Here is a 27,342-nt window from a genome sequence, read left to right as displayed (position 1 = left end):
AGCTCAAACATAGAAACAAAAACAACAAATATTAAGAATATATTAATAAAATTTATAAAAATATTATGTGAATTTAGGATTGCAACTTATAACCACAACTAAAACATGGGGATTTTTTAAAGACAATCATCCCGCACATCCTATTCAATATTCTATAATAAAATAAACTTATCGAATATTCGAAAATCGTGACTCATCCCTAATTAATATAGTATTTCAGTGCAAGTGGATGACATGACAAGTAGCAAAAGGCAGTGCAATATGTGTGTAAGTGGGGTCAAATGTTCATAGCAAATTTAAAAATAAAAAAATAAACCAATGTAGCAGCATCATAGTGTAAACTACCAGTGTATTTGTGCAAGAGTCAATCAGCTGCCCTTAGGTTATTGGAGGGTGGGGGTGGAAGGAAGAGGCTCTCTATGATTCCCCTATAGAAAGTTAAGAGGATGGATTTGTGGGAGATGAGCCTTCCTCAACTGTGGGAGGAAGTGCAGAGGTTTTTGGACTTTCTTGGCCAGGTTCTGTTGGTGGTGTCGATAGATCAAGATGGGTCATCTGTGATGTGGATACTAAGCAACTCCGTGATCTTGACCTGCTCCATTCATGGTGCTGTTGATGTGATGATTGTAAACGATCACCTCTGTAGTCATTTGGGTGTGGAGAGATATGATGTTGTCCTGTCCGTGTCTGTGTGTTAGATAAACAACTGAATTATATTCAGATAAATAAACACAGAAAGCACACATTACTAGATAATTTTAAATCACATTTTTCATCTTGACATTTGTATTAAGATGCTAACCATCTTAAACGAGCTTGACAAGACTACTGCAATTCTGACCACAAATAATTTTGTTAAATAGCTCAAAAACAGCCATCTTTAAATAAAATATTTTTCCACCATATTCCATCTTATACCTGTTCTGTTATGTAGGTGAAGCCCAACCACTGACAGATGTAGCTGAACCACTGCCTCATTGTATAAACTGTGACAATCAACCATAAATGGCTTATATAACTCCATGACTACCACTATAAAGTTGTATCTTTGTTTTGCTTTGCACTCTTTTTAGCTGATAATTAGTCTAGTTTACTTGTAGCCTAGGTAGCTTGCTATAAACCAATCCAACCTGGACATACCTGTCAACTTATTTCCTACTGTCTTCCCGTTTAAATATTTACCCGTAATTATCCCGTATTTGAATACTCTTTGCTTAGTTCATTGTGTATGTACCGAATGATTTGGATTAGCCTAAGCAACATACCGTTAGACCTAGCTTTACTGCTCCACTACCAACATTCTTTCGTGGCTACTGTTCTCATCAACGACAACGCATATATTCACGACGAAGTATAGCTTGCAGTCTTAAATACAACTTATATGAAAAGCATTAAGATACAGGGGTGTATAATCATTGTAAAACAAATCTTACCTTGACGTTGTCTTGCCGAGACACACCGGTCTCTCCAGGTTGGGTTGTGTAGACTCATTTGGCTTCAGACTGACGCGAGTCACGCGACGCCGGTTCAACGAATAACGTGATTGGCCAAATCAATTCAACAAGGTAACAACACAAGCGTTGATTGGATCTCACTCCGGCCAACGTTTGTGATCAGCTAGCGAAATTAAATCTGTTTTTATACTTTAATGTGCAACAATTGGCGTTGGAAACAATCGGTAATCTTTTTGTGAATTATTCATACAGACAAATAAAAAAACTATCAAATCAAAAACTAAACGAGATAGACGGACTCGGCCCACCGCCTAATATGGACGCTTGGCCAGGACCCCTTGGCGTCACTTATTGACGCACTGGCGTCATTTTTCAACGTGCAGGGTAGTCCGATAGACTTCAATATTGTTAAACTCACCGATGAATGCGGTTAAACTCACCGATGAATGCGGTTGCCTATGAACGCGCTAAACCTTTGCTAAGAGGGCACTTTGATATCAGATTGTGAGGGTTTTTAAACATAAAAAAACAGTTGGAGGGCCAGATAAAGATGATCTGGGGGCCACCATTATACTAGCCCTGGCATAGATCATGTGCCTGGAGCGCGCGCTCGATCGGACAGGGTTCAGAGCCTATGCACAGCACGCGTGAAAGAGTGATGGAGGCTGAGGTTCGGGATCACCATGAATGACAAATATCACAAGGCAGCTCGCGATGGCTACCTTGACCTGCTGAAAGAAGCGACGCAGAAGGACCTGAACGCTCCGGATGAGGATGGCATGACACCGACGCTATGGGCCGCGTACCACGGCAACCTGGACGCGCTGCGGCTGATCGCGGGGAGAGGGTAAGACCGAATGCGACAAGAACACATTTCCACGATTTGTTCTTGGATTTAACATAAGTTTAAACCGTCGTTTCTGTGTGTACGCATCGCATCAGACAGCGTTACGCAGTGAACCCCCATTGCGCATCATTGTGCTTACCGTTATGTCGTCACATCATAATACTGATATAATCACAGCGGTTGTGTTTTTCACCTGATATTGTGAGTAGGCTATAAAGTTTTCTCAGTTTAATGTTTTATACTATGACGAAACAACCATTATGTTACATTAACAAAATGAAATTCAGATCAGGTATAAAAGCTCAGTTTGACTTTTTACAGTGTATGCATTTTGCAACATCAAATATGAAAACTAAATTCTGACTGAAAGTAGTATTTTTTGTTTTTTGTAGTAGTTATATATTTTGAGTTTTTGTGTTCCTATAGCTCAAATTGTAGAGCACTGATTCCTAGCAAATGCGTGGATTGACCATTCAATATGGATTAAAGTGTCTGTCAAATGCATACTTGTAAATGTATTGTAAGTGACTGCTATTCTCTGTAGCTGTTACTCATTTGCAATGTTATCTGAGTTGTTTTGCCACTGAGGATCAGTGTAGGGTAAATTACTCAAAATAATTAATCCACTATAAATTACTAATTAATTATCTAAAAAATCCAATTGTACATTAATCAATCTAAGGCCGTTACATTAATACTGATGATTGAAAGCTGATAACAGCGACAAATAAAGGCTTTTATCAGATCTGACCTGGTTTCAGACCTACAGGCCCTTTTATGAGAGCGCTTAATTGACAAAAGTTCAGCCACTGCTCAGAAGGCCTTATTGGGCAGTCGGTCTGTTTGACATGCTGAAAGCCACTGGCTATCGTGTGATCCCCTGCACAAAAAGCAAAGCAAGCACTGCATTTCTACAGTTAGAGCCATCTTACGCTCATGTAAACATAATTAATCCTCTAATTGTTTCTCCTCCTTAGTGATTAAGATAATGCATTGCATGGCAATGATGGATGCCTATAGCATAATTTCCCACGATAATGCTCGGCGTTTGCAAAAGAGACTTTTCAAGAGTCAGTCACATCATGAATCATGCTATTAGAAGAAGTTAAGAAACAGGGACAATCCAATCGCCTACAATCAAGCCACGGTCCAAATCACTAAGATCACATCCCATTCTGATGTGAACATTAACTGAAGCTCCTGACCCGTATTTGAATGATTTTATGCACTGCGCTGCTGCCACACGATTGGCTGATTAGATGATTGTTGGCGCCAGACAGGCTGGTTTAAGTATTTCTGTAACTGCTGATCTCCTGGTATTTTCACGCACAACAGTCTCTAGATTTGACTCTGAATGGTGTCAAAAACAAAAAAAAACTCCAGTCAGCGGCAGTTCTGTGGATTGAAATGCCTTGTTTCCAATGAGAGAGGTCAACAGAAAATGGCCAGACTGGTTTGAACTGACAAAGTCTACAGTAACTCAGATAACCACTCTGTACAATTGTAGTGAGAAGAATATAATCTCAGAATGTTATTCTGAGATGCGGGTTGGCGCTGTTTTGGTGGCACGAGGGGGACCTACACAATATTAGGCAGGTGATTTTAAAGTTGTGGCTGATCTGTGTTTGATATTATATAATACTCCTCTTTTAGTGATTTTAAATGACAGTTCATAACTCATGGACAGCAGTGGAAATCTCTGTTCATATCTGACTGGGTTTTATAAGGGGCTTAAAGGATCTTTTAGATTATAGGACAGTAAATACATATGATGAAGTTGTTGGCATGCCAAAAATCAAGGTCAAGGTGGTTACCGGGTCATTATCCAAATTCTGGCTTGACCCAGTTGCGCACACAGCTCACTTTGCTAACTGTGAAAACCTTGCAGCTTTTCTCATTCATAATGCATTACTGCAAGGCTTCACCTGTCTCTCATCAAATATTGATCGGGCTCAGCCAAAGCTAGCCACATAAGACAGAAAGATACAGCTCAGTTGTGGCAGAAATACTTCACTGTGTAATAGGCTGAAGTAGCTATGGCTATGAATATAGCAATATAAAGAAACGTTTTTATTACGATATTTCTTCAGTACTTGAGGTCTTTCAAAAATCAATATTTTAATGTATGTATGCATTAACATATTTCCAACAGTTCAATTAAAGAAAAAGCAGGTCTTAATAACTGAAAATCTGAAAGAGTTGCATCTAGGAGGTGTCATACTGGACAAAAGTAAAGTTTCAGTCACAGTTGCATTGTAAATCAATGATATTGTGATAATGCGCTGTGACTCATGATGTAGTAAATAAAATCATGTTGTGTTTAATGTGTATCGTATGCCAAAGTGGTTGGCAATAAACAGCCCTACGCTGTAAAAATGTTTTGTCAGGTGCCCTTAAAAATGTGATTCAAGTGGTAACATCTAAAAAGTCAAATATAATTTTATTTGTTTTGCTTGTTGCTGATATACTTGTTTCTTAGTCTGGCCTGTGGTTGCATTGTGAATGCAGGAATTTAGTGTGACATCACCAGTGCAACCCAATAATTCTTCCTAGTAAGGTGACTCCCAAAGAGTTAGGATACCACTTATTCAAGCAGGTGGTCAAATTACAGATCCAGTCCTCTGGACGAACATTATGCACATATGACCCTGGATTACTGTTTTATATCGTCCTCATTCCATGAATATTTTTTTTTAAATAGGCTTATTTTTGAGACTGTATGAGTTATATAACAAACCTGTTTTTCCTGATGACATTTGTTGATGTTGTAATATGCATCACATTTTGTTTCGATTTCATAGAATTATGCATCCTAATGGCATTCACGGATGACTAGACAGTGCTGAATACATAATCAAATAATTATAGGCTTGACAGTGTTGCTATTCTTTGGGTCTAAAACAAGCCATAATGACAGCTTAAACAAGCCTTATCCAGTTGCACCCAAAAAAACAAGTATAAAAATAAATAGCAAGTATTATATAACCTGTAATATGTAACTTAAGTGGTACCAATTTGAAAAAATAGGTTCTGGTTGATAGTCTCCCAGAGGTCATAGTTAGATGCCACACCTGATATGGATCTTTCCTGGCTCTACTTTCAGGGGGAACCCAGATAAGAGTGACATATGGGGGAACACGCCACTCCACTTGGCTGCCGCCAAAGGCCATCTCAACTGCTTGTCATTTCTGGTGTCGTTTGGTGCCAACGTGTGGTGCCTGGACAACGACTACCACACGCCGCTGGACATGGCCGCCACCAAGAACCACATGGACTGTGTGCGCTACCTGGACTCTATCGCTGCCAAACAGACTGCCCTCAATCCCAAGTTAGTGAGCAAGCTGAAGGACAGAGCATTTCGTGATGCCGAACGACGCATTAATGAATGCGTTAAATTGCAGCAAAAGCACCGCCGGCGCCTGGAGCGCAAATTCCAGAGAGAGTCAACTGAAGCATCGGTCTCTGATGCCATGAGCTTCTCCAGCTATGCCAGCAGCACCTTGAGTCGCAAGTTACACCACTTTAATACTGCCACTAGTGTGCCATACTCCCAGGTTAGAATTTTCTTGAATTGCTCTCAAATGAAAAATATTTGGGGGTGAATTCATTAAACAGTTACGGCAATTTACACGTGACATCTAAGAGCAAAAAAAAAGTCTTATTCGATAACCACCCGCAATCTTGTTTACCCAGGTGCTAAATGCACTGAAATAGAGCTGCGTCGTATTTAAATTAATTATATTGCCTCCTTTCTTTGTATATATGGTTTTTTATAGATTGCACCTAATTATTATTATTATTATTATCAATTATTCACAAATTGATTGTCATTGTTATTGCACACGAAAAGCAGGTGGTAAACCGTATTTTGTTGAAAAGACATTTTCTATTGATCATGGCTGCAGAAATACAGTAAAATTATAGAGTAGAATGTTTTAACCGGGCATAGCTCTAGACACAAAGTGTAGTCAAGCACATTTTCAGAATTTAAAGAGCTGATTCAGGTGCCTGGATTGCAGTTATGGAGCAATGCTATACAGTCCCAGTAAAGTATGCAAGATTTTTGTAGTTTTCTGCCTCCTTTACAACCTAGCACTCAAAACTTGCCTGCAAGATATAGATTTATGTGATACAAATTGCGTTCAGCACAAATTTTGTGGGCTTCCTTAACAGAACCTTTTAGTAGATCTGGTAATAAACCAATGCAGCCCAAAAAAAATAGCATTTGCCCTTGATGTTAAGAGAAAAACCCTAGTTACTGAAGCTGAAGACCTTTCAACATACTCAAATCTAATGATATTTAACCTCAGCGCTTCTGCAGCAACAGTGCTGCTGCTTCATTGTGAGATGATGTTGAATTTGTTCCTCTAGGCTACTCTTCATGCTACAGCCAGGGGCAAAACTAAGATCCAGAAGAAGCTTGACAAGAAGAAGCTAGGTGATGGGACCTTCAAAATCTACGAAGATGGCAGGAAGAGTGTCCACTCTTTGTCTGGCCTACAACTGGGCAATGATGTCATGTTCTTGAAGCAGGGGACGTACGTCAATCCCAAGGACCGGTCCCGTCGCAACATACGTAACGTGTTCCCTAGTGACCACGAGGATGCTATCTCACATGCCATCAGTGAGCCCGACTTGCATGGACAAGACGTGGACTACTCAGAGATCAGCACCGACTCAGGCCACGACTCACTCTTCAACCGCCCTGGCCTGGGCACCATGGTGTTCCGACGCAACTATGTGAGCGGCGGACTCTTCGGCATTGGCAGCAGAGATGAAGGTAGTCTTGCTGGGAGCGAACGGGTCAATAATGTGCGCCTGCAGAGTCGGATGCAACGCTCGCCTAGTCTGGACTACGACAGCATTGGAAGTGCCCGTAGCCTACAGGAGAGGAACGTGCAGGAGCTGCCATGGGATGAGGTAGAGTTGGGGTTGGATGATGACAATGAGCCCAACACCAGTCCACTGGAAGTGTTTCTGGCCACACAAAGCATGAACGAGTTCATTCCTATCTTCAAAAAAGAGAAGATTGACCTTAAGGCCCTGTTGCTTTGCTCAGACAAAGACCTAAAGAGCATTCATATTCCACTGGGGCCTCGCAAGAAGATCATAGGTGCCTGTCAACAACGATTGGAGACTATTGAAAACCCAGGGAGCATAGAGGACACTCAGTTGTGAAGTCTGTCTTTGGCCCCGTTTCCACCTGGTATTAAGATGCGTTTCGGGTGATCCGATCACATGTGGTCAGGTGAGACACATCACTGTTTACACTTGGCCACTTAAATGCATCTCCTTTGACCACTTATGTTTGGATTTGGAGGGGACGGTCTCTGTTTAATGACGACATACATCAATCACAAAGTCAGTGTGTTACTGTATGATATTAAAGCACAACAAAGTCAGAAAAGACAAAGAAAGCGCTAAAAAACAATGCACTGTTTCTCCCAGATGCGGTTGAAATTGAATCAAAGCACAAACGCAACATGTCAAGCGTTATTTTAGTGGATTACCTGTATTAAATGAGCTTTAAGTGTTCTTGCTTGTTTTCTGTGTTCATATCAGACACACTAAAGAAGATCCGTTTAGCTCTCGTGATTGTTTATGTATCCGCCTTTTAAAATGTTCTGATCGGACAGTTATTATGGTTTAAACTCTTGTTTTAGCACAGCGGTTGATTGACAGGTAAGGGGTCGTGCTTCACTGCCGCAAGGATGCTTTCAGGACGGATTAGCGTTTACACCTCAAAGGTTATGTGGACACATGCATTATTGACTACATTCATATGTGGTTTCTATGATCTGATCACAAAACGTTTTAGACCTATATTTAGGGCTGACCACATGTGATGGGATCACCCAAAACGCATATTCATACCAGGTGGAAACGGGGTCTTTAGAGTACCTCAATGAATGGATAGTGTTTAAGATATTAGAGTTTTACAAAAGTTTTACATGTGTGGCATGTGGCAAAAGCGGGGGGGGGGTGTTCGTGTGATATGAGCGTGAAACGATCGTCTGTGTTCCGCAACTGCTTTTGGTTCTTGAATAACTTGAAACGTGCGAGTAAGAGCAGCTGCTGGACTTTCTGGTGCCCTCCAAAGGTAAGATTGTGCCCCCTAGGGAGTTGGTGCCCTACGCAGACTGCGTAGTATGCGTATAGGGAGCGGCAGTACTGAACGCACTCTTAGTCCAGTAATAATTCTGCCCCTGTGGGGCATACATTTAAATGCCTGTGCTTGTGCCTGCATATTTCTATACAAAATGTCATTTAAGACATAACATATGTATATAATTTGAAAAAAATTTCTTAATACTTTGTTAAACTCACAAAGCTCAGGATATGCTACATAACATGATGGGTATTTTTTATCTAGTGTAGCACTTGCTGTTCTTGCTAATACACAGGAGACTTGAATAGAAAATGTACGCTGCCAAAAATAATTTTCTTAAACAGTATTTTTGTTTTCCATTAAACATATCTTATCATTAAAACCCATCACAACTAGATCAAATTATGTAAGATATTGATTTAATGAGAATATACCTTGAAGTAAGATAGATATACAGTGAGGAAAATAAGTATTTGAACACCCTGCTATTTTGCAAGTTCTCCCACTTGGAAATCATGGAGAGGTCTGAAATTGTCATCGTAGGTGCATGTCCACTGTGAGAGACATAATCTAAAAAAAAAAATCCAGAAATCACAATGTATGATTTTTTAACTATTTATTTGTATGATACAGCTGCAAATAAGTATTTGAACACCTGTCTATCAGCTAGAATTCTGACCCTCAAAGACCTGTTAGTCTGCCTTTAAAATGTCCACCTCCACTCCATTTATTATCCTAAATTAGATGCATCTGTTTGAGGTCGTTAGCTGCATAAAGACACCTGTCCACCCCATACAATCAGTAAGAATCCAACTACTAACATGGCCAAGACCAAAGAGCTGTCCAAAGACACTAGAGACAAAATTGTACACCTCCACAAGGCTGGAAAGGGCTACGGGGAAATTGCCAAGCAGCTTGGTGAAAAAAGGTCCACTGTTGGAGCAATCATTAGAAAATGGAAGAAGCTAAACATGACTGTCAATCTCCATCGGACTGGGGCTCCATGCAAGATCTCACCTCGTGGGGTCTCAATGATCCTAAGAAATCAGCCCAGAACTACACGGGAGGAGCTGGTCAATGACCTGAAAAGAGCTGGGACCACCGTTTCCAAGGTTACTGTTGGTAATACACTAAGACGTCTTGGTTTGAAATCATGCATGGCACGGAAGGTTCCCCTGCTTAAACCAGCACATGTCAAGGCCCGTCTTAAGTTTGCCAATGATCATTTGGATGATCCAGAGGAGTCATGGGAGAAAGTCATGTGGTCAGATGAGACCAAAATAGAACTTTTGGTCATAATTCCACTAACCGTGTTTGGAGGAAGAAGAATGATGAGTACCATCCCAAGAACACCATCCCTACTGTGAAGCATGGGGGTGGTAGCATCATGCTTTGGGGGTGTTTTTCTGCACATAGGACAGGGCGACTGCACTGTATTAAGGAGAGGATGACCGGGGCCATGTATTGCGAGATTTTGGGGAAAAACCTCCTTCCCTCAGTTAGAGCATTGAAGATGGGTCGAGGCTGGGTCTTCCAACATGACAATGACCCGAAGCACACAGCCAGGATAACCAAGGAGTGGCTCTGTAAGAATCATTTCAAGGTTCTGGCGTGGCCTAGCCAGTCTCCAGACCTAAACCCAATAGAGAATCTTTGGAGGGAGCTCAAACTCCGTGTTTCTCAGCGACAGCCCAGAAACCTGACTGATCTAGAGAAGATCTGTGTGGAGGAGTGGGCCAAAATCCCTCCTGCAGTGTGTGCAAACCTGGTGAAAAACTACAGGAAACGTTTAATTGCAAACAAAGGCTACTGTACCAAATATTAACATTGATTTTCTCAGGTGTTCAAATACTTATTTGCAGCTGTATCATACAAATAAATAGTTAAAAAATCATACATTGTGATTTCTGGATTTTTTTTTTAGATTATGTCTCTCACAGTGGACATGCACCTACGATGACAATTTCAGACCCCTCCATGATTTCTAAGTGGGAGAACTTGCAAAATAGCAGGGTGTTCAAATACTTATTTTCCTCACTGTACATTTTTTATTACCCCATAGGCAATTAATAATTACTTTTTTAATATGTAGATTTGCCAATAGGGCAAACTTGATTCAAGATGTATTCTCTGAAAAACAAAACACTCAATTTTGTTTCTTAATGAAATGTATGTTGTTTTAGGTATGTTAAGGTATTTTTACTGAAAAACAACAACAAAACTGAATAAGAAAATGATTTTTTGCTGCATACACAATTACAGTTTGTCTAGTTGTTGGATAGCTGCAACTGTGACCTAAAACATTTTTTTTATACATTTTGAAATACAAATGGATTAAAGGAATCAGAATTCAATAGTGCATGTAGCAATGGAGTCTTTGTATAGGATAATTGCATTTGTTTATGCGGTCACAGTATGTTGCACATTATGTTTACAGTGCATGTGTCTTGCCATAACTCGGTTTGAGAAACATGAGTAAATGGGTGAGATGTGTGACTCATTGGTGAGTTAGCTTTGTCGATCCTGGTGCTTTAACTTGCGGCGCTCATTTTGTTGAATACAACAGTTGTTTCTTGTTGAACTGAAGCACACAATATTGTCAGAAAACAAAATGGTTCATGCACAGGGCTGCAGTCAATGAGTTTTTAAAAATGTCTTCCTTCCATATTTATTACCGCAAACAACATTTACAGCCATGTTTTATATAACGGATACATCTACTTTAAATGTAATGAAATGTATGTAACTTATTAAAAACAATAAATGTATTATGTTGCTGCTTCTGTCAATTTTTGTGTTTGTCATTTATTTGAAGAGATTTAATATGTTAACGGCTCTTTTTACTTTGTTGCTTTCACAGGTTATTATAGTTTTCATTTTATTTTGAATTTACATTAAATTTTTTATTTGTCATTGCAATTTAGATGTGTTTTCAGTATTTTTCCACTCTATTAAAGTAGTTTCTGTATTAAGTGTTTTCACGTTTCAGTTTAGTTTTTCAGCATATTTACTTGCGGCCAAATTCTTGAATTAACTGATATTATTTAAATATGTTTAGTGCTGTTAAATTTCCCAGAGCTGCCTAGTGTTAATGCTATCTCAAGGCATTGTGTATTTTATTATGTTGCAGCTTTTTTAATAATGTTAGTTTTTAGTTTTCATCTCAGTTAACAAAATATTTTAATTTGTTTTTGTTTTTCATCTAGTGGACGGAATGTTTTAATTTGACAAAAAAATGAATGAAGCAAGCACAAACCTCTACCCAATTGCATCCAATGTGGCATTAGACTGAGTATTCTTGCTCTAATTAATGCAGGTTATATCCGAGATTTTGAGATGTCAAAGAAAATGGTTCGACACTTGTTTTGGACAGTTACTTTTTGTTTTTAAATATTAACAAACCTTATCTACTTTTGCCTAGTACTACTGAATTTCATTGCTGCACTTTGTACAAACTCATATACTGTAGGTCATGTAGGTAGGGGTCAATTCATAATTTTATTATAGGTGTGCTCTTGTACAAGGCTGTTCTGCGAGGTCAACTGTGGTGGTGGGGTTAAACATCAGAGCAATAGAAGTAAATCAAGATGTTATGAAGGACACCTGCAGTGCCTATACAACAGGATAATAATTCAAATCTGAAATCTTTGAATTCAAATGTGCAGATTTAAACACATCAGTGATTATCATGCTGTGCCTAAGCATTTATTTCCCTGTCATAAAAAAGTCATGTCACATTTAAATCGAGATCAAGAGATAAAAATCAAGATTAAATCAAGAGATTCTGCCAGTTTATAGCTTCCTGACCCCTTTTCTGGTCTAGAAGCAAGACCTGAATATCTTCAGTGGCCCCAACAGGAATCAATCCAAATAGCCTCTGCTCCTTGGACACTTTTGACATGGCCAGCTGTATAGATTCATACTTGTGCAGGCAGAGAAGAGGTGCTAAAGCCGTTACCGGTATGGCTTAAGTAAAATTTTAAGAGAACTGAACGTTTACAACAGTGCCACAAACATCGCAGCAATGTCCCACTGGGTGAAGCGGTTTCATGCAATCCAATGACTCACATTTGACATTTGCGCAGATCTTGTCATGATTTCTGGAGTTATCACAGACAATCTAGTGGCATCAACGCAACCTCGACCGCCAGCACTAAGCGATGAAGAACCATGGAACTTTAGCTTGCCGAAGGCGGATGACAAGTACTGAGAGAACTCAGAATTGCTGATGAAATTCTTTCCTGGTACAGACACACTCTTCAAATCGAAGATATGTCCACACAGAATGAGGTGGCCTCCTGAAATACAACGTTGTCAAACTGGCATCCTCATGGACCGAAAACTGATGTGTACCTCGGTGCAGGTCATCTAAAGTGGAGGCAGCCACCCATAGCAATGGGTCAAACCATTTGAGAGTTTCCCAGTCTTTAAACTCTGCTGTAACACCAGATCCACAACCAGGTTCTCCACCCTCTCAAACAGAAAATCCAGCTCCGGACACCAGAATCAGTTCTCCGTCCATTGGCAAGCTCAATCAAGTGACAGTGTGAGCTCTTTCTACATACACTGAAAATATCCATTGAGCTAAAAATGCCACTTGGTCACTGCCACGTGGTATAGAGCCTTTACCCCAGATGGTTGCATTTTCAAAATTGGTGTCTGGAATCCATTGCTTGTAGAGCACATTAGCAAAGGGTAAAATACAAAGAACAAGCAGGATGTTGTGTTGAAGAGACATCATGAAACTTTGAGGAATTGGAAGGAAGACAGACAGATTGACCTTTGGTCTGTCGCTAACAAGGGGACTGTCACATGAGTGGCGAAGCTACTAAACTTAGTGGATAATTCACAAAAGCAATTTTGTGAGTAAAACATCTACTACAATGACAATAAAGACATTCATTAGGACAACTGTAAAAGATGTAACAGGTCAATTGTTGACCCTATGTACAAGAGCTGCTGTTGTTTGTTTCACTAAAGAAGCTAAAAACTGCATTCCACTACATTCCTTACAATTTTTGTTTTATTATTATTAATTTTTATATCTGATGGAAACATCTGAACAAAAAAGGTGTGGGGTTATTAAAGACTTCGAGAGTGTTCATTTCAAGATCTCCGGGTGACAGACAATAAGACCTCAGGATGGTGGTAATTAAAGGCCATGTGGGTGGCCGCTTCAATATCATGGGTGATCCACCTTCAGACCACTGGTGTCAGGATGGACCAATCACTGTGGCAAGCCATTTTAACTTTTATTCATTTCCAGGATATGAATCCTTGATATCAACAATTAAATTTTCACTAGTTAAAATGATAGTTATTGATATCAGGAATTCGATATCTACTAGTAACAATGGCAATTTTTGATATCAGAAATTACATTTCCACTAGTAACAATGCTAATTCTTGATATCAACAATTACATTTTTACTAGTTAAAATGCTCATTCTAGATATCAAGATTTGAATTTCAACTAGTAAAAAACTATAATTCTTGATATCTGTAATTGTATTTTCGCTAGTGAAATGTCACCATAGGCTGCCATTCAAAATCAATTGTTGATATCAAGAATTGATTTCTTACTAGTTATAATTCCGAATACACATATCAGCTTTGTATTTCTTACTAGTAGAAATATCATTTTTGATATCAAGAATTACGTGGTTACTAGTAAAAATGTCTATTCTAGATATCAACAATTGAATTGATACTAGTAAAAATGTTAATTTTTGATATCTGAAAATTGATTTCTGATATCAATATAATTTCAGATATCTAAAATGGCTTTCTTACTAGTAACGATCACATTCCTGATATCAGAAATGAACATTGTCACTAGTGAAAATGGAATTATTGATATAAAAAATGAACATGGTTACTAATAGCAATTAAATTGTTGATATCAAGAATAGATATTTCAACTAGTGACAATTGAATACTTGATATCAAAAATAAAGGTTTTTACTAGTACGAATTGTATTTCTGATATGTGAAATTGAAATTTCAACAAGAAATAAATTCTTGATATCAACAATTGATTTTGAATGGCAGCCTATGGTGACATTTCACTAGTGAAAATACAATTACAGATATCAAGAATGATAGTTTTTACTAGTTGAAATACAATTCTTGATATCTAGAATGAGCATTTTATCTAGTAAAAATGTAATTGTTGATATCAAGAATTAGCATTGTTACCAGTGGAAATGTAATTTCTGATATCAAAAACTGCCATTGTTACTAGTAGATATCGAATTCCTGATATCAATAACTATCATTTTAACTAGTGAAAATTGAATTGTTGATATCAAGAATTCATATCCTGGAAATGAATAAAAGTTAAATGGCTTGCCATACAATCACAGTCCATTTGCCATGATTTGAAAATAATTTTAATAACCATTTTAAATAAATGACAAATGTGGCGAATTTCTTTTTTATTTATTTGTTATCCATACTATTCTTTTGAATTAATATACTTGTTGGAGCCATTCTGTGTATTGGGATGGGGTGGTGCTGTTCTGCCACGAGCCACTACTTAAGACGGGTTAATTAGTGCAGGTGTGGCGCACAGGGAGGTGCATGGTTTTTGACCGTGAGGCACGGCGTGTAATCATGGAGACTACCTTGAGTTAACTTTATTATTGAAGAAATGTTTTATTTTTCGTTATGTTAATAAATGGATTGGCATATCCGACTTTAAGTTCAGACTTTTTTTTATTATTTTACTATTTTAAGCCACAAGAAAACAGCACGCCCGCAACATGCGTGCAAAACAACTTTAATGTGCACCAACAATACTTAAAATGTTATACTTTTAGGCCCCATTTACACTGCATGGTTCAAGTGACCCAAATCTGATTTTTTCCTCTCATGTGGCACAGATCGTATATGACCGGAGAACGTGTAAGCAGGAAAAAACCGCATGGATTCCGATTTTCTCAGATCGCATTCGGGCCTCACTCATATGTGGTAATAAATCGGATATGAATCGGATACGTGCATTTGCGTGTGTCATGTAAGCAGACAAATCGGATATTCCCCAGTAAATGCGAGTCGTACGTCATGAAAGTGACGTCGACTCAGGTGGACGCCACCAAATGAGATCACGTGACTTATCATAGGCGCGATGGAGCAATGCGGAGGTTTCATGTCTTTTGAGTGTTTGGGGCGAAGAGACAGTGCAGGCAAAAACGCAGGGCTGTTATCGAAATAAATCAATTTACGAAGACATTTCACGAGATATGGGGAGGCACGGTTTGGAGCTCTTCACCTTCTGGCAGCTTGATGTACTCGCGCATCATCTCATTTCGCACGGCATGGCAAAACTCCCAGACTATTAGGCATACTGATGCGTCACTTATGCCAAACAGATGTGCCAGTGTTCGATAACCAGCTCCTGTTGCGAGCCACCATAGTCCAACTCCAACGCGCTTCTGCACTGAGATTGCCTGGCGAAATGTTGTGTCCTCGTATGAGAGCATTGGTGACAACCGCACACACAACATTTCAAAAGTTTCTCGTCGCATACGAAAGTTGCTGATCCACAGTTCTTGACCCCAGGTTCCAACAACGCGATCCCAGCAGTCTTTAGTCCTTTGCCGCATCCAAACCTCCCTTTGAACCGATGTTGCAGCGATCATCGCTAAATTCGCCCAGGCTGCAACAAGGGCTCTCCTCTTTTTTCTCCGCTGTACGAGACCAATGTTTTGCTGACTTTTTTGATGACTTTTCAAAATACTGTGGAAAGCAAACCACTGGATAATTTTATTTGCGTCTTAAATCCATTGCATTTCGTGCTGTTTTACTTCATTTTCCGGGTCAGAATATCTACATTTGGTAGTTTCAGCAGTGTATGTGTAAATGCAAAAATCGGATACGGGTCACTTTTAAAAGATGATAAGCGTGTCGTCCAAAAAATGGGATATAGTCAGAAAATCGGATTTGGGCATCAAGACCTGCAGTGTAAATGCAGCCTTTTTTAGAGTGCAAATATTTTGGCTTTAAGAGCCGTTATGCGCCCCCTGGAGGAAGACTTTTGTTTTGTGGACATGCTTGTATTGACGTACACGTCAGCAAGAAACCCGTGCCACAATGATCAGACAAGTGAGTTTACACTTTTTTTTCTCTAAAGAAATCTTGTAGATATCTTACAATCATATTAATGTTGTTTTGTGTGTGTATTTTGTAAGTGCATCTTTCTACATTGTTTGTGGAAGAAGGAATAATAAAGAAGAAGAAAAAAAAGCTTTTGGATTATTTGAAGTTATAATGTAAGATAGTTTGTTTTGAAGGATTCTCAGGGTGAAGTGCCATTATTCCATGAGGATGAAAGTGCATCCAGTAAATCAAACATCAAGTAAGTTTGGGGATTTTGGAAAACTTTCTTGTTTTACAATGATTTTTTCAATCATCTTAAATGAATCAAGTAAATTATTATTTAAATTTTTTTACAGACACCCTCTCGCCTGCTTTTTTCATCTCTTCTGTGAGTTACTAAATCGAAGTTTCATCGCCAACATGGTAACTATCATTTTACTTTTGTCATGTGACTTCTGGACAGTAAAGGTAAGCATTACATTTACCCAAAAATAAACAAACCTGTCATTATTTACTCACCTTCATGATGTTTCAAACCGCAAGCTGTTATATTTTCTGTAGAACACAAATGGAGAATTTCTGAAGAATATTTAGGCAGGTCTTGCCATTCAATGACAGCTCAAAGTGACAGTATATTTCATCCTCCACAAAGTCTTATAAAAGCCGTGTGTGAAGATGAGTCACTTTTCTTCAGGGCGTTGACGAGGGACACATTAATCGTGTTAATACCCAACACTGTATTTGATTAGAAAGCTATGGCAGAAAGACATTTTTTCCATTTGTTTCTCACACAAAGCTTTTGTGTGACTTCAGAAGACTTGCAATATAGCACTCAAGTCAAGTTTTTATGATACTGTACTTTTATGGTGGTTGGCATATCTGTGTTCACTGTGAACTGTCGTTGTATACTAAAGATCTGTGCAAAGATTCTTGAAAAATATTTTGTGTTTCATGGCAAAAAATAACGCTGAAATAATTATTTTTTTAAATTATTATTGTAAAAAAGATTTTGTGAATATGAAATAGTCAAACTCCATCAATCTATAATGTACAGTTGTATTATGTATTTTCTCCTGCGGTTTTATATTAGAATGTGACGGGGCGGCTGCTGGTTGGTTTGAGATGGTGGAATCAGGTAAATCAAGATGGACGCAGTCGCTGGATGTTTGAATCCAGAACGGTGAGGTAACAACTTTACAATACTGCAAGAAATAAACATGTTTGCCACTTTGGAAGGTGAGCATGCCATAAAAGTAATGTTTAAGGATGAAAGTAACATTACCAAACTTTATAGCTTTTATCACAAGTCGTTTAAAGTTTAATGATCATGTTTATTCACTGTCTGCAAAAACATGCATTGAGTTGTGTAATTATTTTACTCGGATGTTTGCTCTTTTGAGTCCGAGGGTTTTATGTTAATGTTTAAATGTTAAAGGAATAGTTTTTCCAAGAATTCTGCCATGTCAGTACTTACCCTAATGTTGTTTCCATTGAATCGTTATAGTTACTGTTCTTTGAAAAGAACAAAATACACCATAAAAGCATCATAACACATATTCCAAAAGTAGTCCATGTGACTTGTGCTCTATATACGTACCACAGTATGATCTGAAGTTATTCGATAAATTGGTGTGAGAAACAGAACAAAATGTAAACATATCATCCACTGAAAATAACATATTGAAGTTTAGGTCTGTTCCTCACACAAAGCTATCATATGACTTCAGAAGATTTGGAACGTAGCGCACAAGTTGTGTGCTTTTATGACACGTTTACTGTACTTTAGTTTTTTGCCTTTTTGGAGCTTTGACCACAGACGTGGTCACTATGAGCTATCGTTGAATGGCATGAGCGCGTGAAGATCCTTAAAAATTTCGGTAACTCTTTACAATAAGATTTTATTTGTTAACATCAACTTGGAATGAACAATACGCTTACTGCATTTATTCATTTTGGTTAATGTTAATTTCAACAAATAGTTACAATGTTAATTTTTTTAATCTAAATTTGTATTTGTTAACAGTATTTAGCACACTATGAATGAACAAACATGAACCAGCAATGAACAATAGTATTTATATTAAATAACAATAACAAAAATGTATAAATGCTGTAAAAATAGATATCATTCATTGTTAGTTCATGATACTAATATTAACAAATGTAACCTTATTGTAAAGTGTTCCCAAAATGTCTCTAAATAATAAATGTCTGTCAAAATAAAAGGTTACACTTTGTAACGACATGAGGGTGAATACACAATTACCGAATTTCTGTTTTGGGCAAACGATTGCTTTAATGCTCTGTTGATATTTGCCCACAGGAAAGAAGTAAAAACATTGTCTCAAACTCGGAGTTACGGATTTTTTGGTTTGGTCTGGTAGTGTGTCTGGTGTTTTGGGTTTTCTTTGTGTTTAGCACTCTTTTGGCCCTCAACATAAAATGGTAGGTGAGTGTTGAAACGCTCTCGTGTCAGTTTGCTGTATAAAATTACTGAACGGTTATGTAAGTGACACGTAACCGTCCTGTAATGTGTGCAGGTGGTTGTGATCATGGGAGTTGTCCTGCAGTGGGCTAACCTGTATGGGTATGTGCGATGCAAAGTTGGTGGTAGAACCAAACTGAAAAATGTGGCAACCAACTACTTTGGTCTTCAGCTCTTCAAAAGGGTAACATTTATATTGAGTTCAACATGCCCCAGCCTGCTCCGCAATAAGCTAAACTACTTTATATTAACTGTTCTTTTTTCTCTTACAGGTACTAAATAAACCAGAAGGACCCTAATTTGACTGCCTATGTCTAATTTATTGACAAAGAAGCCTTTTCCTTTTCCTAATTATTATTTTTTTTATTATAATTATTCTTTGTTCTTTTATTTTCCATTGACAAGCTTTTCAGTTTTTCTAGAGTGGTACACTTTTTGTTCCCTTAATATTCCTTTCTGTCAACATTTGTATAACATTTTTATAGAAAAGATAAAAAACTGTTAATAATTAAGATTAAAAATGCCTTCAAATATCTTGTAGTCAATACTGTGAAGAAGCAGTGCACACTCAGTATGTGCATTCCTTCAGTTGGTCAATAGATGTCTCAGTTGTTCTACTCAGAAAGTAATGTGCCACTCTCGAAAATCAGGCACCAATAGTATTAGACTGTATGAGTCAAATGTATTTGTTATTAATATCACAACGACCTTGACTTGCCAATAAGATACTTTGACAAACATAAGTAATGACTAAACATTACTTAACATTTGAAACCAGAAATGATATGTCAGCATATCAATATTTAGAGTATATCAAGCACTTTAGCACCGCTTAATAGTATTGTTCAGCCACAAAATAGAAAGACTGACACATCCAGGTAAGTACGGTATGCTGACAACAGTTAAACATTTCAATTAGTCAGGGGAAAGAGTCAAAACCATTTAATATCCCCGTTAGACGTTTAAGGATGGCATATCTGAAATAGGTGAGAAGTCAAAATTATATGTCATCTGCTGAATTTTGCTCTCATAAAGTTATCGTCACGTTTTGAGCTTATCTGAATTTGCCCATATCTGAATTTTATACTTCACCATTACACAACGGCACGGGCCGCACAGTAGCTTGCCAGATTTGTGACGTACAGGCCATTATTGTACTTGTTTTGCAGTCCATAACTGGAGTTTGACCAAATCAATAATGACATTAACTGGAGTTTGACCAAATCAGTAATGACATCCGCCCACAATAAAATATGACTTTCCACACGACAACTTTTGTTAGATTGGTGCAATATAACACTAGGTCATAGTAAATGTTTAAGCATTCATGGGTTTATAAATCCTGAGAAAGCACAATCATCAGGTGACATTATGTGCAGCCAGTTAAAGTGCCTCTAAAGTAAGTAGCCTAATAGTAAAATACTGCTAATTCAAACGTGTAGTGCTTGACAAACAACCAGGGAAGTTCTATTTTAAGCACAATAATAGCTACGTTAGGAATCTAGTTAGTTGGTTAATTTATTTTGTTTGGTCACTTTAGAGACCAGGTGACTCTTTAATGGTTTATTACATGTTTTCTACATTTTCATATTATCGACCGGGACCAGATCGGCAAATTATCCCTTTGGCATTTTAGAACGGCCATCATGGAGAGCTGTTGAATGTAAAAGAATGGAGAAGAAGCCTCAGACCACTGCATAAACTGCTTTTCTGTGGAAACCGTTCATCATGTAATGAATTGATTGACAAGGTGCTAATTTTCAGCATGTTTGCCTTAGTATGGTGTGGTGGTGGCGTAGTGGGCTAAAACACATAACTGTTAATGAGAAGGTCTCTGGTTCGATCCCCGCAGCCACCACCATTGTGTCCTTGAGCAAGGCACTTAACTCCAGGTTGCTCCGGGGGGATTGTCCCTGTAATAAGTGCACTGTAAGTCACTTTGGATAAAAGCGTCTGCCAAATGCATAAATGTAAATGTATTATGTATTTGTAGAGGGCATTATTTGCAGTTTGTTATGGGGGATTTCTTTTCATCATCTAAAATAATGTCCAGTGTTTATGGAAATTCAGATAATCTGAAAGTTGTCTGGAAAAGACAGACTGTCAATTTACATTCATGTGTTGACGGACAGCTCTGACCTATCCAATATGGCGGACACGCTGATGAATCGTGATCCATAGAAACAGCTGCTAATGAGGTATCTATGTATAGATATCTATGGATAGAACCACAGTTGTTTTAACATAATCTCTACAAGAACCCATTTGAAGTCCCTGAAGTCATAGCGGCACTACGGTGGCTGACGAAGGACATATCATTGTGTTTTCCCTCAAAAGTATCCTGCTGTAAGCTAACAAAAGTCTTTGCTCGCCTGTTTGTTCTTCCAAGTTAGCTTGGCAAGACTAGTCTTCAAAAGAACGCAAGTTCGTTCCCTGTGTTCTTAGCATTGAGAAACACCCTTAGAATGTTCACTTGGATGCTTCCATTCAAGACAGCCTGAAGCCATCAGCAGGTATGAGCTGTGCAGACGGGTGTCAACAGTGTCTGTCCTAGGACTTTTTGTTGTAAATACATTGGTCTCCAGGGTGTTTTTCCTACCTGACCCTCACAACTTTTTCAAAAATTAAAACACCTAAAAGACAATGGCATCTTAATCCGTGGAAAAGTTCAACCATATCTTTGGAAATCAATAGACATGAGTTGTATTTACTGACATGCTGCCTTAAGCTTTCCATAATTCTTGAGATCTCTGTTTCGCTGCTCCAGAACCCTTATTGGCCCTGCATCCTGTCAGGGTCCTTTGACCACATCAAACACAGATATGATGATGGACATTCAATATATATCTGAGTGGACATTAGACACAAAGACATCAACCAGGTAATAACATGGCTATTTGAAACAGATACATGAATATATGTTTCTCATGATCTTAAAAACCTTTCTAACTAAAGGCTTGTGCTTAAATACTTAAAATAAGTTTATAGACAAAAAGAAATAGAATTTACATTTGAATTTCTTTACAAAACATTATTATTTAAAATGGATCAGTCACAGGTGTCCGGCTTACATAGGAACACCTACAATACTGTTTAATAAGCATCTCAGGATGCACCTCATGAAGTTGCTCAATGCATAATGAATTTTTTTCAAAATGTGGAAAATTGTAATATTGTGTATAATAATAGTAAAGAATGAGTAGGTGTGTCCAGATCAAGTAGTGACAGAGTTGATCCCTAACCACAACGAAGCATGATTAAACAGTTGTGGGATATGGGAAACCAGAACTACACATCACCACACCCAACATCAAAAAGGCTCTAAGAAATTATGTGACATCAAGAGAGATGTTTTGATTAGTACACACCACCACACAACATCAAATGAAAAGTAAGTGGTAATGTCATAAGCAATTGAAGGTGGCTACTGGACAACAACTGCTATCATGGTATCAACTCAATTGCCTCTTCGGACTACAATTGCACTTTAATCAACTTATAAACCACTGTATGCAGCACAACAGCACAATTGGCTTTTATCTATTATCACCATTATTTATCTGTCATATCTAAATAAGACTATATCCATATAGTGAAGAGCTATATAGATATCTTTAAGATAAATCTATGTTAAATGAAGGCATAGTAACTGCTTGAGAGCAATTAAGAAATAACTGTTTTTTTGGCACCCTAAACCAGGACCATCCTACCAGAGTTCGGAAAATCTACAGTAAACCCTACAATGGTTTTATTGAGTTATAACAGGTTTAAAATGGTTAATGATAGGTCAAAGATGGCTATTAAGTTGAATTTTTACACAGCTATGGATGAAGTTGAGGTTAAAGTCTTCTTGTCTTGTCAGAATCATAAATGTTTTACCTAAGACCCTTTTGAGTGTGTACGCACTATGGTCCAGTAATGTGAAAAAGTCAATTTTATGTGTGTAAAAGTAACCTACTCAATAAAAGCATCCTGTAAACACACAAAAAGTGTACTGAAAACTCAACAAAGCATATGCACATCTATTTTAGCCTATTTACAGCCCTGGTTTACTCAATAAGTGCTTTTTTAGTGCTAGCATGAAGAAATATTGAAGACTGTATGTTTTCTGTTGATGACACATTGGTTAACTTGAATTCTCAGAGGTGTGGATGGGGGACCCATATCACTGTCAAAAGCAGAATTACCTATAAACAACTACCTTCCAGACCCTACCTTCACACTTTTATGAAACATTTCTTAAAATCATTGCATTTGAAAATGAAATATTAAAGCAGTTGTCAAATTCAATCAAATAAAATGTTGGTGTTTTTAAAAGTCATTCAGCACAAATACATAAATCGCACAAAATACATTTCTGAGGTTTCAAATGATACAACAATATTTACATTGTTTAAAATCAAGACAAAAAACATTGTGTCATATTCCTGTGTGAACTTGAGGGAAAATGACTTCGTACATCCTCTAAAAATAACTTTGACACCAAATCATTGATTAGAAGTCATCCCCTTTATTTCAAAATGAAAAGTGTTATTTGTTTTGAGAAAATGTCTAGCATTGTTTATTTGTAATAACCGCTTAAATTCATACAATATAAGTCTGACTTAAGTTTTCAAAATTGTCCACATACATTAGGGCCACCGCATATCCAATAAATGAATCAACTAGTTTGAGAGCTGTCATTACATTTGATTAGTTGAGTAATTTGCATTCTGTTATATGTCTTAATAAAGTAGGCTAAAATGATCTGACACCCGGACCAAGTAATGAAAATAGATTACTTACAAGCTCTTCTGTGTCCCAACAGGTGTATAAATCCACACCTAAGAGACATAAAAGGCCTTCTTATAGGTGAGTCGTAGACATTCAAAGCCACCTTTGACCCTAGGGTCAGTCAGATTTCTTAGAATCTCGGCATTAAATCCTTTCAACAATCTCTGTATACCTCTTTGGCAAATGGTGACATTCCGAGAAGTGATCTCACTGGGTAGCTCATTTTACTCTTTTACAACACAGGTTGTTTATAAGACCTTGAATACACTCCTAGTCAAGTTCTTTCATTGTAACAGTTTTTGTACTGTTCATTTTTGTAAAAGAAGCAATGTCTTGCATCATAAAGTCAATAACTCTTCGAGTGCGTCATCCTGTCTTTTATCAAAGGCCAGTCACAGCTCACTTCCAGTCGTACAATCTGAACTGGTTTAACAACTTTAATTTTACTGTTGTCAATCTAAATTTTACTGTTGAATGATCTAAAATATAGAATTATTAAATCTTTACTGTATAATGTTAACTTCTTCATTGACAGTTGCACAGAGAGCATTATTCAGTTGTCATGGCTGTTGTACCTTATAGCAAGCACACTAGCCTCCACACTTATCAGTCATTTGTGACCCTTATTGCAGTTCTGTTAAAAGGTCTAAAAAAGAACACACCATGCATTGAGTCATTATGCATTTCCAACTGTAATGCATAAGATTCATAGAGAGATATTAGAGACATTCCTATCTATTGCTGTTTGTAATGAGTCCTTATTCATTTCCAAACAGTTAGTCGTTTTTCTTTTCCTCGTTTACATTGAGTTCTTATGCATGTTTAAATTTACTTTGAGTCTTTATGCATTTTCAAGTTTGCATTGAGTCCTTTTGCATTTGCGCATTTATATCGAGTCCTTGTGCATTTTCAGATTAACAATGAGTTATTATGCTTTTTAAAGTGTACCTTGAGTCCTGTATTTGCAAATGTAATGGGTTTTTGGGTTTATGGAGATGTCCTTCCAATCTTTTGATCTGTTACTGTTTACAATTTAGATGTGATAATTTTCATATCTTATCATCACAGTTGACAGATCAGAGATGATATGGCTTATCTCTAGCCAGTCTTATAAGATTTCTTTGGGTGTGCCCAATTTGGATGAGCATATTTTATTTATCTGAAGGGCATCCTTATCTTTGCGTGCATCCTTTGCAGGACCTTTGGGTTTTCACTATGGTGATGAGCTGCACAAATCCATTGGAAATATCAGATTGTAAAGTGGTGCAAGATAAGTTCAAATTAAATTTACAGGTCTTACATAAAAAATGGTTATGAAACAACCTGACTTTTTTTTAAATGTGCTATTCATTCATCTTGTGTACACTGTTAAGCTTTATGTACACATTGTTAATGTAGTGAAATAACCGACTTAATAAAAGCTGAAATTCTATGATTACTGTTTGCACAAAGTTGCAGGTGCATTTCCCATCCATTTTTTATCTTGAAACGTGACATTTTTTAAACTGTTAAGTGTGCAAACTATTTTTGACAGGACTTTTTCAAAAGAGCGATTTTCTTTGTATTCCATACACACTGATGAGCCAAAACATTATGACCAGTCATAGGTGAAGTGAATAACGTTGATCATCTCCTAATAAGGCCACATGTCAAGGTCTGGGTAGATTAGATGGTCAGTGAACAATCAGTTATTGTAGTCAATGTGTTGAATGCAGGAGAAATGAGCAGGAGTAAAGACCTGAGCAACTTTGACAAGAGACAAATTCTTATGGCCAGATGGCTGGGTCCGAGCACCTCTGAAACGGCAAAGCTTGTGGGCTGCTCCTGGTCAGCAGTGGTGAGTACCTGACAACAGTGGTCAAACCGGCGGAAGGGTGTTGGGCACCCAAGTTTCATCAATACACAAGGGCAATGAAGGCTATCCCGTCTGGTTCAAATCGACAGAAGATCTACTGTGGCACAAGTCACATACAATTTTAATGATGGTTATGGGAAGAATGTGTCACATCACACAGTGCATTGCAGCCTGCTGCATATGGGGCTGACACCCCTTTCCACCATCAAAAGCACCTACAATGGACACGTGAGCATCTGAACTGGACCTTGGAGCAGTTGAAGGTCACCTGGTCCGATGAGTCCCATTTTCTTTTACATCACGTGGAAGGCCTTGTACATGTGTGACATTTACCTGGGGAAGTGATGACACCAGGATGTACTGTGGGATGATTACAAGCCGGTGGAGGGAGTGTAATGCGCTCTGGGCAATGTTTTGCTGAGAAACCCTGGCTCCGGCCATTCATGTGGACGTCAATTTGACACGTGCCACCAACCTAAACATTGTTACTGACCAGGTACACCCCTTCATGGCAATCATATTCCCTGATGGCAGTGGCTTCTTTCAGAAGGATGCACAATGCACACATTGTTTGGGAATGGTTTAAGGAACATGATGAAGGGTTCAAGGTGTTGCCCTGGCCTCCAAATTCTCCAGATCTCAATTCGATTGAGCATCTATGGGATGTGCTGGACCAGAAGGATCTGCTGCTAATGTCTTGGTGTCATATATCAAAGGACACCTTCAGGGGTCTTGTAGAGTCAATGCCTTGGAGGGTCGGCACTGTTTTGGCGGCACACAGAGGATCAACTGAATATTAGGCAGGTGGTCAAAATGTTTTGGCTCATCAGTTTACTTACCTGGCAGTAGAAACACAATGATCAGTTTTACCCAGAGCGGGGCTCAGTTTTTGCACACCAGCTATGTTGACCTCTGTCAGTAGCATTACAACTGTAGATGAACACACCACTCTGCCAATTCTGGGTTCTTTTAGTAGCCCAGAAAAAAGCTGCATTCAAGGGGCACTTTGCACAAATTGTGCTGAAAATGCCTAAATATGTTGTTTCTGGGATTAAAACAAATTATTGGAGATTTGGGTTTCTTTACATTTTCTTCAGGATCATTAGATCAGGAAAAACTCAAATTTGACATGAATCATGCACTGATTCTTGAGATAAGGGACAAAACATGTCCTACAAACAAAAGTCTTCTTTGTGTTTACAAATCAAAAAATTAATGATTATACAAATAGTGAAAAAGTTAAATCTAAAGGAAATGTAAATACTCAGGGCATTTATTACTTACTGTATATTTTGTAATAATTTCATTAGAATTTTTTTAAATGCATGCTCTGTACTTGGAAGCACATGTAATGAACCTGTCCTCAGCAAGAGGTCACAATGTGACAAACAAAGCGTTTTAAAATGCAACATTTTAAACATGTCAACACAGTCATCACATTGTGATGATTTTGGCATTTTAGTTTAGGTTATTTAGGCAGCTTCAACTGAGAAAAAACAAAATGGCTCCAGGGTACAACACATGTTTAAGATGGAATCAATTTTGTCAACTCTATAGTGTGAAAACAGAATTTTGTATTTTATTACTTAACACCTTTACTGAACATCATTATTAGATAATGAAAGACTTTACACTCTTTGTTGGATGGATCAAATTAAAATAGCATCCTTTTTAGTGGATCTGACGGAGTTGACAGATATTAAAGTAAGATGTAAGTTA

The 27,342-nt window shown here is 37.9% G+C and overlaps 4 protein-coding genes across 4 annotated transcripts in view; 2 read left to right on the top strand and 2 right to left on the bottom strand.

Annotated features, from left to right (window-relative positions):
• otop2 (otopetrin 2) overlaps positions 1 to 23,785 on the bottom strand; it is a 31,196-nt gene extending 7,411 nt beyond the window's left edge. Inside the window, exon 1 of the mRNA XM_052139105.1 lies at positions 23,781 to 23,785. The gene's annotated coding sequence lies outside the window, so the exon portion shown is untranslated. The remainder of the gene's footprint in view (positions 1 to 23,780) is intronic.
• Positions 1,190 to 8,858, top strand: ush1ga (Usher syndrome 1Ga (autosomal recessive)). Its single transcript, XM_052139107.1, has 3 exons — positions 1,190 to 2,301; positions 5,405 to 5,855; positions 6,673 to 8,858. Exons 1-3 carry the CDS (start codon positions 2,138 to 2,140, stop codon positions 7,477 to 7,479), a joined length of 1,422 nt encoding a protein of 473 aa, XP_051995067.1. The 5' UTR covers positions 1,190 to 2,137; the 3' UTR covers positions 7,480 to 8,858.
• Positions 11,901 to 13,154, bottom strand: amn (amnion associated transmembrane protein). Its single transcript, XM_052139108.1, is given in 4 exon segments — positions 11,901 to 12,526; positions 12,529 to 12,675; positions 12,678 to 12,737; positions 12,740 to 13,154. Coding segments are annotated over 4 exon segments (966 nt in total). The 5' UTR covers positions 13,152 to 13,154; the 3' UTR covers positions 11,901 to 12,179.
• On the top strand, positions 16,678 to 19,443 carry zgc:112148 (uncharacterized protein LOC550424 homolog). Its single transcript, XM_052139109.1, is given in 6 exon segments — positions 16,678 to 16,769; positions 16,867 to 16,978; positions 17,601 to 17,690; positions 18,834 to 18,959; positions 19,051 to 19,179; positions 19,268 to 19,443. Coding segments are annotated over 5 exon segments (420 nt in total). The 5' UTR covers positions 16,678 to 16,769; positions 16,867 to 16,930; the 3' UTR covers positions 19,295 to 19,443.
• Positions 23,786 to 27,342: the final 3,557 nt, after the last annotated feature.

Source organism: Xyrauchen texanus, chromosome 12 (assembly GCF_025860055.1).
Source record: "Xyrauchen texanus isolate HMW12.3.18 chromosome 12, RBS_HiC_50CHRs, whole genome shotgun sequence".
Lineage (NCBI taxonomy): Eukaryota > Metazoa > Chordata > Actinopteri > Cypriniformes > Catostomidae > Xyrauchen > Xyrauchen texanus.
Note: the sequence above shows the minus strand (reverse complement) of the source record. Positions and strands in the feature narration are given on the sequence as shown.